Source organism: Piliocolobus tephrosceles, chromosome 14, assembly GCF_002776525.5.
Source record: "Piliocolobus tephrosceles isolate RC106 chromosome 14, ASM277652v3, whole genome shotgun sequence".
Taxonomy (NCBI): Eukaryota; Metazoa; Chordata; class Mammalia; order Primates; family Cercopithecidae; genus Piliocolobus; species Piliocolobus tephrosceles.
The window spans coordinates 12,981,884-12,995,995 of NC_045447.1; the positions used below are offsets into that span (position 1 = coordinate 12,981,884).

At 41.3% G+C, this 14,112-nt stretch overlaps 1 protein-coding gene across 1 annotated transcript in view; it reads left to right on the plus strand.

Annotated features, from left to right (window-relative positions):
* Positions 1 to 14,112, plus strand: part of MAPKAP1 (MAPK associated protein 1) — a 278,059-nt gene that overhangs the window by 148,090 nt on the left and 115,857 nt on the right. Inside the window, 1 exon segment of the mRNA XM_023217139.2 lies at positions 1,276 to 1,452. Coding sequence (XP_023072907.1) covers positions 1,276 to 1,452 — 177 coding nt within the window.

The window sequence follows — 14,112 nt, forward strand, 5'->3', positions numbered from 1 at the left end:
AACTCCAAATTTAAGCTTCAGAATTTAGAATTCTGCTGCCTTATGAACTATTGGGTTCCTGCTTCTGAAGCTCGCATACTTCTGAAGCTCACAGGTTTGCTGTTTCACAGTTCAACTCTGGAGCAGTTGAATTGATTGCAGTTTTATACTGTCTGTATGTTGGTACAGTTTCCCACCCTCTTTGAACAGATAACTTTTTACTTCCCCCAAAGAGGGTATGTGTTGATTCTAAACTGGGCAAGGCTGCAATCTGGGAGTACTATCTGGACATTCAGGGGAGTGGGAAGTGTGCAGAAGTAGTCAAGAGGGCCGGGTATCCATGTCAGGATTAATCCGGTAGTTTGCTTTTACTCTGCTAAGGATCCGTGGTGTTTGAAGTCAGATTCTGCCAACTGAGTTAGATACTCTTTAGAGAATGGAGAACTGTATGGATTGTCTTGGTTACCTTGAGTATTTCTCCTGATCTAGAGCACAGATATTTTCTTTTTTACTTTTAATTTTACTTTTTTGAGACAGGGTCTTACTCTGTTGCCCAGGTTGGAGTGAAGTAGCACCATCATAGCTCACTGTAGCCTTGACCTCACAGGCTCAAGTGATCCTCTCACCTCAGCCTCCTGAGTAGCTCACCACCATGTCTGGCTAATTTTTGTATTTTTAACAGAGACAGGGTTCTGCCATGTTGCCCAGCTAGTCTTAAACTCCTGGGATCAAGCGATCTGCCTGCCTCAGCCTCCCAAAGTGCTGGGATTACCAGGCATGGTGGCATGAGCCACCATGCCTGGCCAGATATTTTCTTAATCCTAACCATAAATCAAAGGCCTCTGACCCCCACCTTCCCCACGGCCAAATAATCTTTCCCCCTTTACAGTTTTGTTTATATCTGTTTTATATTTTTTTTTACATTTGTATTGTCACTAGTGTAGTGCTTATTAGTTTTCCTCCCTACTATGCTATAAGCTGCTTTTAGGGCTGATACTAAATCTCACCTTTGATCTAAGAGGTTAGATTCTTTGTCATAGCTACAATAGGGCTCAGTGAATTTTGCAAGAATAGAGTAGTGTAAAGACCTTCATTTCACACTGTTTTTCTCCCCTTTGCATTGCCATATGTGTTCTCTCTATCAAATGAAGTAGGATTTGGGGTTTTTTACTATATCACCAGGCTTGAGGTAAAGAAAAGCAGTCTCCTCAATTTGCTTGCTGTGCACCATACCCTCTGGTCTTCTTGTCCCTTCGCTACCTTGGTATTCACTCACCTTTTTGGTTTTCCTTTCAGTGACAATGTCAGTGCCTACTGCCTGCATATTGCTGAGGATGATGGGGAGGTAGACACCGATTTCCCCCCGTTGGATTCCAATGAGCCCATTCATAAGTTTGGCTTCAGTACTTTGGCCCTGGTTGAAAAGTACTCATCTCCTGGTCTGACATCCAAAGAGTCACTCTTTGTTCGAATGTGAGTACTGACTCTGTTATTTCTCTCAGTAACTCATCCCAACCTTCTAGCATTTTGAATCTGATTTTGGTTTCGTTCATCAAATAAATGATATTTGGCATCTGGAGAGTCCAGTGGTAATAATGATAACTCCCAGAGAGATGTTGAGGATGACATTCACATTGTATTTCATGCCTGTGCACCTAGGCTACACAGACAGCTTTGCAGTGGCCTGTTGTGTGAAGCAGATCTCTGAACGGCATGTCCAGAGGCAGGCCTCTGGAAACACTGGTGCACTGGGAGCCTAAGAAGCAAAACTTCTGGGTTTGCACCTTCTCTGCGAGGAATACACACTAAATGAAAATATGCACTGTGGCCATTTCTCTCTTGTGACTTAAAATACTTTTCTCTCAGACCAAATTTGACCTTCCCTATCAGTTGCCTACCTTGAGACTAAGCACACATCTTAAACTCTTTTTGTGCCTTTCTCAGAAAAGTGTGTGTAAATGCGTAAGATAAAATCCACTGGAATATAAAAGTATTCTGTTAAAGTTATCAGATTATTGAACAAATTCATGATATAGTAATATGTGTGGCTTTGCTAGTAAATTAAACAGTAAGATCCAGCTGCATACCTAACGGTAACTCTTGAAGCCTGTTGTTTCAAAGCAGTGATGAGCATAAATGGCATTTGAGAAATCTGCAACAGCTGTAACGTGCTGTGGTGTTAGCTATGACTTCTGTTCATGACAGTCACTGGCACTGTGATTCTACTGTGATTGGTTGCCTACACTTATAAATCAAGGAAATGCAAAATATCAGAAGTTAGTGAAAATTAAAATATAGTTTTTATCCATTCAAGTTTATAGAGCTCCTGAATTTTATCCACATGTCCCAGTTGTTAAGGGAAAACCTGCTGCATTTGGATTTTACTCTCAAACCTAAGCTTTTTTTAACCTAGGCCTCAGCAGGCCTTCTCCTGGCCATCTCCTGGGAACAATAGCGATCCCTTTGGCACCCCCTGCTGTTAGTAACCAGCAAATTCACTGTTCAAAAGAGGGATTGCGTTAGAAGGCATTTCTCCATCTCTCTAAACATACTGTCTGAGATTTTATAGAAAATAGGGTTATGTTACATACGACATATGAGTATTTTGGGTCTTTCTACCCTTGAGCAAAGAAAGAATACCTGAGTGCCCAGGGGTAAGCTAGGGAGTGGGCCCTCAGGCTTTGATGGTGGCCATTTCATCCCTACTACAAGGGCAAGTTTGGTGTATATAACAGCAAATTTTTTCCTGCTTTTTCATTTCAGAGGTACTAAAATAACTTTAAAGAATATTTAAAGTAATTGAAAAGTTGGCCAATGATGCCTCCAACTTAACTATTTTTAATCTTGTATAATAATATAATCATATGTATGTGTTACTCAGTTTCACTTGTAGCACACATATATTTTGTGTTATTTTTACTTAACATTAAATTAGGTCGGGCTCACGCCTGTAATCCCAGCACTTTGGGAGACCAAGGCAGGCCAGGATTTGGGAGGCCAAGGCGGGTCAGGAGTTCGAAACCAGCTTGGCCAACATGGCAAAACCCTGTCTCTACTAAAAATACAAAAATTAGCCGGACACAGTGGTGGGCGCCTGTAATCCCAGCTACTCAGGAGGCTGAGGCAGGAGAATCGCTGGAACCTGGGAGGCGGAGGTTGCAGTGAGCTGAGATCGCACCACTGCACTCCAGCCTGGGCGACAAAGCGAGACTCTGTCTAAAAATAAATAAGTAAATGATAAATTACAAATGTTTCAGTGTTTGTTCTTAATTCCTACAGTCTGTATTTATGTGCCAGAGATCTAGGCAGAGACAGCACTACCCTCATGGAGCTTACTATCTAGTAGTGAGACAGTTGTCAAATAATTAAAATGTGATAAGCAGTGTAAAAGAAAAGTGTATGGGATGCGGTGGAAGCCGATCACAGAATATTTAGATTGCTTCGTTGTGTGGTTTTAATAAGTAATTTGATGATGACAGTCATTATCTATATACCTTTTATTCTGTTGAACAACTTCCTTAGGATCATGCCTTGTAAGTAGGATTATTGGTCACAGAGTAGAAATGTCTTTAGACTCACTTTTTGTTGACAAATAGCCCTCTGAAAGATGTCCTAATTTACAATGCTACCAACAGAATTCCTAAAATCATTTTTACAGTTTTACCATTACAAGGTATTAGAAGTGTTTTTTTCTACTGTAAAAGATATACACAGTGGCATTTCAGTAGTTTTTACTTGCATTTTTATTGATTATTAATATGACTAGAACTTTTTCTACGTAAATATTAACACATGATCATAGCAGTCTTTTGAATCAAAAGTCCTTTTTTAAAGCAAGAGGCTATTATCACTGAGTTTTCAATAGAGTAGAGTGGGGCTGGGATTCATACGCCTTTCCAGGAGGAGCATCTAAGACTACACAGTGTTTCACTATGAACCCTGCCTTCTGGAGAATTGGAGGAGGGGGAAGGCAAAGAATAACAACACTTTAACCTTAATACTCTGTTTTTTGATCCTGAATTGCTCCCATCCCTGTGTTCCCACTCCCAGACACACACATAGCCCAATCCTTTTTCTGTTTTAAAATTCAAGAGAGTTTATTTGATGTGTCTGGAGTGCTTCTGAAAACACGAGGTAAAGTGAAATCTTTATATGTGAGCGTTAAGAACAAAAATGTCAATAAATTTTCTTTTTCTCAGTCGTCTGATGAAATAGTACAGATTACTGACCGTTTGCCCTGTGTGTATTTTCTTGGTTCAGCAACCTCTTACTTGCCTTTCTGGTCTATATTCTAAGTTAGTAAAGCTTCTCCTACAAATGCAGAACAGAGCAGACCTTCAGGAGTCTCTAGGGATGTGTCTAAAGTTTCAGAGAAGGAAATCCCAGCAAAATAAAGCCATAATTACTCCTCATCATTTCCCCCCTTTACTCCTTCCACTTGTCTCCCAGTAGAGGAGGGACAGGAAGTAGCTGGGAAGAGACAGAGCTGAAACAGAAAGAGGGAAGTAGGTTTGACAATAGGGAGTGAACTAATACTTACAAAGGGCCAACTATGCATATGTTATCTCACTTAATCCCAAAAGAGCCCAGTTTTTATGAACAGTTTAGGGACGTGGAACCTGAGGGTGAGCAATATTGTTCTTAGGCCTAGATTTGACTCATCCCTGACTTTAAAGTTCATGCCCTTTCCAGCCCCCTGCCGAGAGGTTGAGGCTGGGAATTTGGTGTTGGTTTAACCTGTGAATCTCACTGTCTTAAGGCTGACATTCAGCCACTGCTGTAGTGCAGAGGCAATGGCATGGTGGACTCTGGAGCCAGACCGCTTGGATGCCGATCCTAGCCTTGCCCTTACTAGTGAGTGTGGTCCTGGATGAATATTTAACTTTTCTGTGGCTCAGTGAAATGGAGATAATAATACCTATCTCACAGATCAGTTATGAGGATTAAATAAGTTAATAGATCTGAAGCACTTAGAACAGTGTTTAGCATATGTACGCATCATCTTAGTGTTAGCTGCTGTTATTGTCACTATTAATAAACAGCCCTTGGAGAGCAAGAACTGAATTATCTGTGCCCATAATACTCAGCATCACTCCATTACTATGATAGATCTGCCACACGTATTTCTTGAATGGGTTACTGAGTAGATCTTTTTGTCACTTGTACATTTTTCTTCTTCTCCTACTTTGTTTTATAGCAGAGGAGGGGTAGTGTTTAGGTGGACATTGCTCAGCTGGACTGAAAAAGTTGAACTGGAATAACTTTCAGTGAACATGGGCAGTGGGTAAACATTAAGGATCTACAGACTTTCAAATGAGTCCTCTTATGAGCACACATCCTCTAAGTTAGTAGCAAGACCATTAACTTCTTGAAGACAAGGAAGGCACAGTCTTACTGTCTCTGTATCCTTAGCACCCAGCACAGGGCTTCGTGGAGAAGGAATGACTGAATCTTCAGGTGTCTGTGAGCTGCCAGGAGGACACTTGACCCAGCACTATGTCCCACCTTGCTTTCTGAGACCTCTTCCCCTCTTTTACACCTGTTCCTGCCTTTCAAATGCCAGGAAGGCCCAGGTCACCTTCTGACCTTCAGAGGCCCTCACACCAGCTATTCCCGGGGCTCCAGTACCATCTTTCCCTCTAAGTGTGGCAGCACAGACTTTGAATTTAGGCAAACCTGGGTTCACGATTCAGCTTCACTAGTATCTGGATACATACATGACCTTAGACAATTTTACTTACCCTTGTTAAGTCTCAGTTTCTTCATCTGTAAAATGTGGATAATAGTAACTATCTCATGGAATTGTCATGAGGGAGTTTCTTAAATGTAAGTTACATACAGAACTCTTTTAAAGGGAAATAAATTCTCCTAAAGTCTCAATGTTTATCCAAATGAGATTTTTAATAATGCTACTTGGATACGTGCAAATATAAAGTTCTATAATGTTTAGCTATAAATTCAATGTTTTTACACAACCTGAGCAAAATTGTAAACTAAATACAGATAAAACCATAACATTAATAAAATACAAATTAACAACTTTAATGTAACATACGATGTTTTGCTGAAATTAAACATTGCTGATGTTGGGTTTAATTGGGTGTTAAATGTTTTACTTGTCAACTTGAGTCTTTTGATTTTCACATGAGACACCATGATTAACATCCTTTTAAACAGTATATTTTTAACTACTAGTCCATTATTTTAGTGGGCCAATTGATTTATAATGTGTCCCCCCACACAAACACATAAATTTTAAATACTCTTTACTAGAAAATGCTTTTTTTTTTTTTTTGACAGCGTTTTGCTGTGTGGCCTAGTCTGGAGTGCAGTGATGTGATCATGGCTCACTGCAGCCCCAAACTCCTGGACTCTAAGGACCCTCCTACCTCAGTCTCCCAAGTAGCTGGAACTACAAGCATGTGCCACCATGCCCAACTATGTTTAGTAAAGACAAGGTCTCACTGTATTGTCCAGGCTGGTCCTGAACTCTTGAGCTCACGCAGTCCTCCTGCCTCAGCCTCCCAAAGTGTTAGGATTACAGGCATGAGCCACCACTCCTAACCTAGAAAACTCTACTTTGCGTTTGGCCCACCATACTTTCTCTTAGTATGATCAATTCGTGGTGGTTTGCCCAGAACTCTCCCTGTTTCAAAACTGAAAGTTCTGTATCTATGAGCACTCCCTGATGCTCACCTCCAACCCCCTTCCTCCATCCTAGGTAAGCCACGTTGGTCACGCTACTATATCTGTTGCTTGGTCTGTACATAAGTGGGCTCTGCCTGACTGATACTTGTGCATAGTGTGACTTGGCACCAAACAGCACAGATTATTCAGAGACCAGCAAGACTGTTCATAGAGATCCTTGTGCCCACTGAATTATCTCACCACTTTTCTGTATTCAGCAAACAAGTTCTGTATGCAGCTTGCAGTAATGCCATTTGACTTTCAGTAAGTTCATTAGTGATGTTAAATAACTCTAGCTGCTGGAACACATGACCCCCCAAATCGCACCACCTTATCCTAGGGTTGGCAAACTTTTTTTTTTTTCTCTCTCTTTTTGAGACAGGGTATTGCTCTGTCACCCACACTGGAGTGCAGTGACATCATCTTGGCTCACTGCAACCTCTACCTCCCAGGCTCAAGCAATCCTCCCACCTTGGCCTCCCAAGTAGCTGGGACTACAGGCATGCGCCACCATGCCCAAATAATTTGTGTATTTTTTGTAGAGACAGCGTTTCACTATGTTGCCCAGATTGGTCTCACACTCCTGGACTCAAGTGATCTGCTCGCCTCAGCTTCCCAAAGTGCTGAGATTACAGGCTTCAGCCACCACTTCTAGCCCAGCAAACTTTTTCTGCAAAGGGCCAGATAGTAAATATTTTAGAACGTTGGCCATAGAGTTTCTGTAACTCAGCACTGCCATTGTAGTGTGTGAGCAGCCATAGACTACATAGACAAATGGGCATGGGATAGGTTTGTTGGTCAACTTCTGGATTTTCCCAATAAGTTTCTTTCTTTCTGTCTTGCCCTTTCTTCCCCTCCCTTTTTTTTGGATAGAGTTTCACTCTTGTCACCCAGGCTGGCGTGCAGTGGTGTGATCTTGGCTCACTGCAACCTCCGCTTCCTGGGCTCAAGCAATTCTCCTGCCTCAGCCTTCTGAGTAGCTGGGATTACAGGCACCTGCCACCATGCCTAGCTAATTTTTGTGTTTTTAGTGGAGACGTAGTTTCGCCATGTTGGCCAGGCTGATCTCGAAGTCCTGACCTCAGGGGATCCGCCTGCCTCTGCCTCCCAGAGTGCTGGGATTACAGGCATGAGCCACCATACCCAGCCTAATAATTTTATTTCCTGTTCACATTTGTCTGATGTGGGCCAGGTGACTCTCTTGGGTATTTCTCCTCTAGGTAGTGACTCAGGGCTCCCCAGGTGGGTGAAAAATGGGGAACATGGAAGATGAGGAGTGAGGAGGGGCCTACATCTATATCTGTCTCTCATACACCCCCCCATACACAAACAGTGACATATATAAAATATGTGGTGACACATACAGTTTTGCTTTTAGTTCAGTGAAAAGCATATATAGCTATATATATCTATACATCCATATCATATCATACGTATGGATTGATATGTATAGATAATACATCTGTATATGCTTTTCATTAGACTGAAATCAAAGTTGTTTTTAATTTAAAAAAGTTTTTAGAGACAGTGTCTCACTATGCTGCCCAGGCTGGACTGGAACTCTTGGGTTCAGACAGTCCTCCTGAGTAGCTGGAACTAGAGGCTCACATCACCATGAGAAAACAGGATTTTAAATTCTGAAACTTAGTCTGTAAATTCATCTGTTGATTCTTGGGGGCTCTTGAACCTCAGGAAATGCTGCTGTGATTATTAATATTAGCTGAGACTCTGGCGTGTAGGAATTGTTACATAGTTGCTATTATTTCTGTCAGGGATTCTCGATGGGAATACTTTACACTAAGGTGAGAATGGGGTTATTTTTTATTATATAATTAATATGTGTTCATTATAGCAAAATTGGGAAATAGATCTATTTCTGCTTTTAAATTTGTCTTCATTCCATCACACAAAAATTGTGAATTGTTATTTTATAATTATTTACATTTTTTAAAGAGGAACTAATTAACTTAAATGAACTTCTCATTGGAAAAATGTTCTGTGGCGGGAACATGTAATTGGATGTCTTCTGATGTTCTTACTAATCAGGACTAGATCTATCTAGCCTTCCCTCTAGAACCCCTGGGCCCCTGCCTCGTTTAACAAATCTACAGGTGGATTCCTAAACTATCCATTGTTCCTGATTGATTTTAGACAGAGCAAATATGTCTATAAATGGGAATCCCTAACTTGCTAACTACTTTGAGCCTAAGCAGTAAAGATGTTTGGATATCAGGAGTGTCAGGGAGGAGAAGTAGGGAGTGGGAGGAATGGGAAGGTTTTTGGCTGGCCCCCAAAACCAGATAAAGATCTGGAACTCAGATAGTGTCCTGCATCTCGAGCAGTGTTTCTTGCCAGCAGTGACCAAGCCAAAGCCTACTGTTCCTTTAGACAAAGTAGGACAAGGGAGAATGAGATCCTGAGTGGGCTAAGTGCCTCTCAAGGATAGGGACCTGCCTTGTTTGTCTCCTTCTCCCATTCCCAACACAGGCCTAATTTAGTCAGAATTTGTGAGACTGAATAGAGTTCAAAAGTGGCAATGACAAAAACAACTGTGGTAATATTACCTTAAATGTGTTGACATTAAAGTTTCATGCCAGGATTCTTCTCTGGAGTGGGGGAAAAAGAGCTTTAAAGGAAAAAAAAAAAAAAAAGAAAGAAAAGTCAAGGCCAATAAAATGGTCAAAATCTCCTTAGGTTAGAAGTCAGAGCAGTTAAACTGTCTCATATATACATATATGTGTGTGTGTGTGTTTTCCTTTAAATATTTGATATATTAGAGGAACATGAGGAAGGAACAGTTCTCACCAAGAGCTGTTTGGGTAAGGGGTTATCAGGTAACAGTGGAGGGTCTTAGCCCAGAAGCTGGGCTGCCTTGGGCATTGTGGCCCAGCAGTCTCCCAGAGACTGCCTTGGCTTCTCTTGGCTCTGCAGAAAGGGAAAGATGAGCTGCTTTTTTAAAGAGGCGTGCCCTGAGTTCATTCATGCTCTTTTCTGGGCTTTTCAGAAGAGTGGGGAATTTTAGTGTACCTTCTTGATGATAAATCCACAGTATACCCCAAGTGACCAGACTTTTATTAAAGGGTGTCATTAGCTTGAAGCCTTTCCTTCTGTTATATGCTAATGCCTTGTGGTCTAGAGAATGAAAAAAAAGTGGGGGGCGGGGGGGAGGGCAGGGAGAACATTTTCACACACTCATTCAGTTTCATGCCTCTAGTAGACACTATCTCATTTATTTCTTTTTTAATCATTTATTTCTTTTCTGTGATATTTTAAAATTGGCCACACCCCATCAGTAAAGTTTCTTATACGCAATTCACTTTTATAACATGTAAGCTGAGACTCAGAGACAGGTAGTTACTAACTCAAGGCCATAATGTTTGGTAAGAGGCAGAGCTAAAATAGAATAAGGAATAAAAGAAGATGCTTGTGTTTTCTGTAACCAGGCCTGACGATATGAGTATAAATTATCCTGGTTATTTATTGTTTGCTTGAGTCATAGAGGACCAACTGTGTGTTGTTTCTTTTCATTCTGCTGTATTAGCAAACATTTTCATTGTCCAGATTGTCCTCGTGTATGGAAATGTAACATATGCAGCCTGTTTAATTTTGTATTTGTAAATCTGACTTGATTTCCTTTTTGGCAACAGCAACTGTCTAGAGAAAAGAAAGGATTTTTCTTTGTGTCTGTTTAAAGTGACAAATATTGGAGCAAGTAATAAAGATGGAAAGCATTAATTACACACTTCTAAGAATTTAAAGGTCAGACAAGCTAAATATGTATGTTTTGCTCACTGGAATGTCTTGAAATTGTGCCAGGATTCGCTTTGTTCCTACCATAAAAGCACACATTTTAAATAACCATCAACTTACTTTGTATCTAAAAATTATACCAGATTGTTGCTTTAGTTAATATGTATCTTCAAAGTCGGGAGCTCCCATTTCTGAGCCCATGTGATTGGTTTGGTGATGCTTCCCCCTTTGGCCATGTTTAGTTACTATGTCTCATTTTGATTTCCTCTGTTCTCCCCTCAGCTTATGTCGGAGTCTGTCAGCTGCTGCTATGTACATGTCAGGCTAGTGACTTGGAATGTTTATTAATACAATGTCAGTCTTGCTGTTGAAAAAACTGTGATGCTTCTCAGAAGGTTGTGATAGAACGAAGCGTTTGATTTCCAGATCCTGTCTGCACTGCATGGTGAATACATTCTCACATGTTATGCAGTTCACTGACCTGACAGTTATGGAACCCCGCCTGGGACCCCATTTCAGCAGGACATATTTGAACAGAAACAGTTTGCAAAACTTTACACACTTAAACTCCTGCCAAGGCAAACTGTTAGCCACTTGAGTTTGTTATAAATACCCAGTGGCAGTGGTTGGAAGTAGCCCACGGTGTGTTTTATATTCTGAACGGAATGTGAATGTCTTTGCGGTTATATAGAGTAGTAAATAATTGAGTTTGATTAGGGAGAGGGACCTCATTATCCCCCACCTGTGCCCAGCTGGAAGGGGAGGGTCGAAATGAAGCCATTAGCTGTCTCTCTTACTGGCATCTCAAAGAGCTCAAATACATCTGTGTCTTATTTTCTTTTCTGGCACAATCAGTCGAGCAAGCTAAGCAGGCATGACCGGATTTGGCAAGTCCCAAGGACTCTGGCAAAGATACACAAGGAGAAGGCGGAGGGCAGTCATTTTGGCTTCTCACTGCCCATTAGTCTAGCGAGTTATGTTTTTGGAAAATGTCTGTTTTGAAAAAGAGTACTTTGTCCAATGTCAAGCATCACATGCTCCCACAGTACGCTTTGATCTTTTAAAAAATTTTTGGTCAGTGTAAGGGGAAACAAAATGTGGCATTCACACTAGTGTCAACTCTTTATGGATAAAGTAATGCTCAAAGTACTTATTTTAAAGCGGGCATGCTGCAGTTATTACAAGGCCTTCTCTTGCTCATATATTTCCATTTTCTACCTTGAAATGCTGGAGAATGAACATGCATGGAATTGGATCAGAGCAGGTTGGGAACTAGAGTATATCTTCATCACTACTGGGAACTGGTCAGGACTGGAGACTCGAGAACGGCTCTTAGCAACCTTTTCCCACTTCCTGCAAACTGAGACTGTGGCTTTTGAAACCATGACTTTCTCTGAGGTCTCTAAAAATCTTGTAGGTTATATGGTTACTCTAAGAATCTGAACATTTATAGTCAAACTGAATTTGTTACATTGGAAGTTGAACCTTTTCCACAGATTGGGTCAGTGGTTCCAGCATGGAAGATGTGCTCTCTGAAAGTCTCTTCTTTCCCTGAGTCCCTAAGACTCACTTTGCGGCTGTGGAGGGATTAACAGACACAGACTTTGGAGTCTAGCTGATCTGGGTTCAAGTCCTGGCGCCTTCAGGACTTATTTGTTGTATAACATATTAACTTATTATATAACTCCAGACAAATGTCTCAGCCTTGCCAAACCTCAATTTTCTCTGTTATAAAATGGGACTTGTAATAGCCCCTACCTTTTCTAGGAGGATTAAACAAAGTAAGTGCTCAATAAATATTGAATATTATCATTGTCTCATTATTATATATTCATTGTACATATGAAGAAAATGCTTATGCTTATTACATATTAATATATAACTCATTGTATATCTTTTTTTTAACTAATGGCTGGCCTGTAAGCATTTATTATATGACAGGTATTATGGTAAGTACTTTAGAAGTATTTTGCCTTTACAACAATCTTACAATCCAAGAATAATTATCATCCTCATTTTGTAGATGAGGAAATGAAGTTAAAGTGATTATGTTGTTATCCATAAAAGCAGAGGTGGGGCTTCAAACCAGGTCACTTTATTCTAGAGTTTACTGGGCTCTGCTGCCTTCTGGTGCTGCCACCGTCTCTCCTAGCATGGTTTAGAGCTAAATGATGACTGCATTTTGAGACATCATCCCCACTAGGAAGCTCTGGGGCCCTCTGACCTCTGTGTGGCTGGGTTAAGTGCCCTCCGTTTGTTTCCGCAGCACCCTGAACTTGCCTCTTTCTTTGTGGCTGTCACACAGAACTATAATTGTTTGTTGGCTTCTTGTCTTTCTCTCCCGCTGGACTGTGCAACTTGGGTTAGGGACCATATTGTTGATTTTTGTAATCCAGAACAGGATTTTTAATAGATGAGCGATCTCAGGTAAATTCCCTAATGCCTTCAGCCTCAGTTTCTATAAAATGGGTGTAATAATTGTACCTATTTTAGGATTGAATGAGTCAATACAGATTTATTTTAAAAAGCTTAAAACAGCACCTAGCACGTAGAAAGTGTTCAATAAATAGTCGTTGCTGTTATTGTAATTGTTCAACAGTGGACAACTTGTGCAAATCAAAAAGTTCTTAATAAATGTTGTTGAAATTCTTTACACCACCATGATTTTTTAATTTCCATCATCACTGTTCAAAGACAGTGAATTAAGTTGAGGTGGAACATACCTGCATCATAGTTAACACTTTCAAAAAGGAAAGCTTTGAAAACTCAACCCAGAGTGCTCCCCTTGGAGCTCTTGGGAAGCTTTGATGCTTGGGCCACAGGCTGCTCACTGACAGTGCCCCTGAATATTGCCACCAAGCTCAACAAATCACACATTTTAATGCCCCTGTGTTACCAATGACAGGCAATGAGTTTTGAGATCCCCCCCCCCCCCCCCCACAAGCAGTCTCTGCTTAGGAGGCAGGGGAAGGAGGGGCCGAAGTGGGGCCTCTCCTCTTGGGATGATGACTTAGGACAAGGAGAACAAAAGAGAACTAACATCGACTCCGTTTACTGTTTGCCAGTCATAGTGTGAGGTGCTTGGCATTCATTGTCTGTTTCATCCTCGTGACAATTCTATAGGGAAGTAGCCTACTCATTTCATGGATGCAACTGAGGTTCCCACATGTTACAGCAACATCTCCGTTAGCCACGGAACTGGGATTTCAGTCAGAGGGTATTTAACCTCCAGTCTATGCCCTTTCCTCTCCAGTGTGCTGCCTTCCAACTTGAGTTCTGGTTCCAGCTCTGTTCCTAAAGATAGAATCTAAGCTTTTCAGATGAAGACCTATGTCCCTGTGGGCTCTGTGGCTCCCACTGCCTCTCGCTTACTGCTTAGTACAGAAAGGCTGCTTGCGTTGGGTTCATGCTGGCATACAAACTTCTCTGGGGTAACTGAGTGGCTGTGTGCTGGGACGGAGCGCACAAGTGAGGAGTCTCTTTTTAAAATGCCCATACATTGTTCAGTGGTTACGAGACTTGACAGGACCTAACTTTGAATTGACTGAAGCACTCCTGGCAGTGTTTCATCCGCTCCCTGACATGGAATTTCACTCTAGACCCAGCATGGACAGCCCAAGGAGCCATGGGAAGGGCAGCTGCTGCTTTTCAGTGTCCCTAGAATGCCCTGCTCTGAGGGAAAAGAAGTTGTCTGTC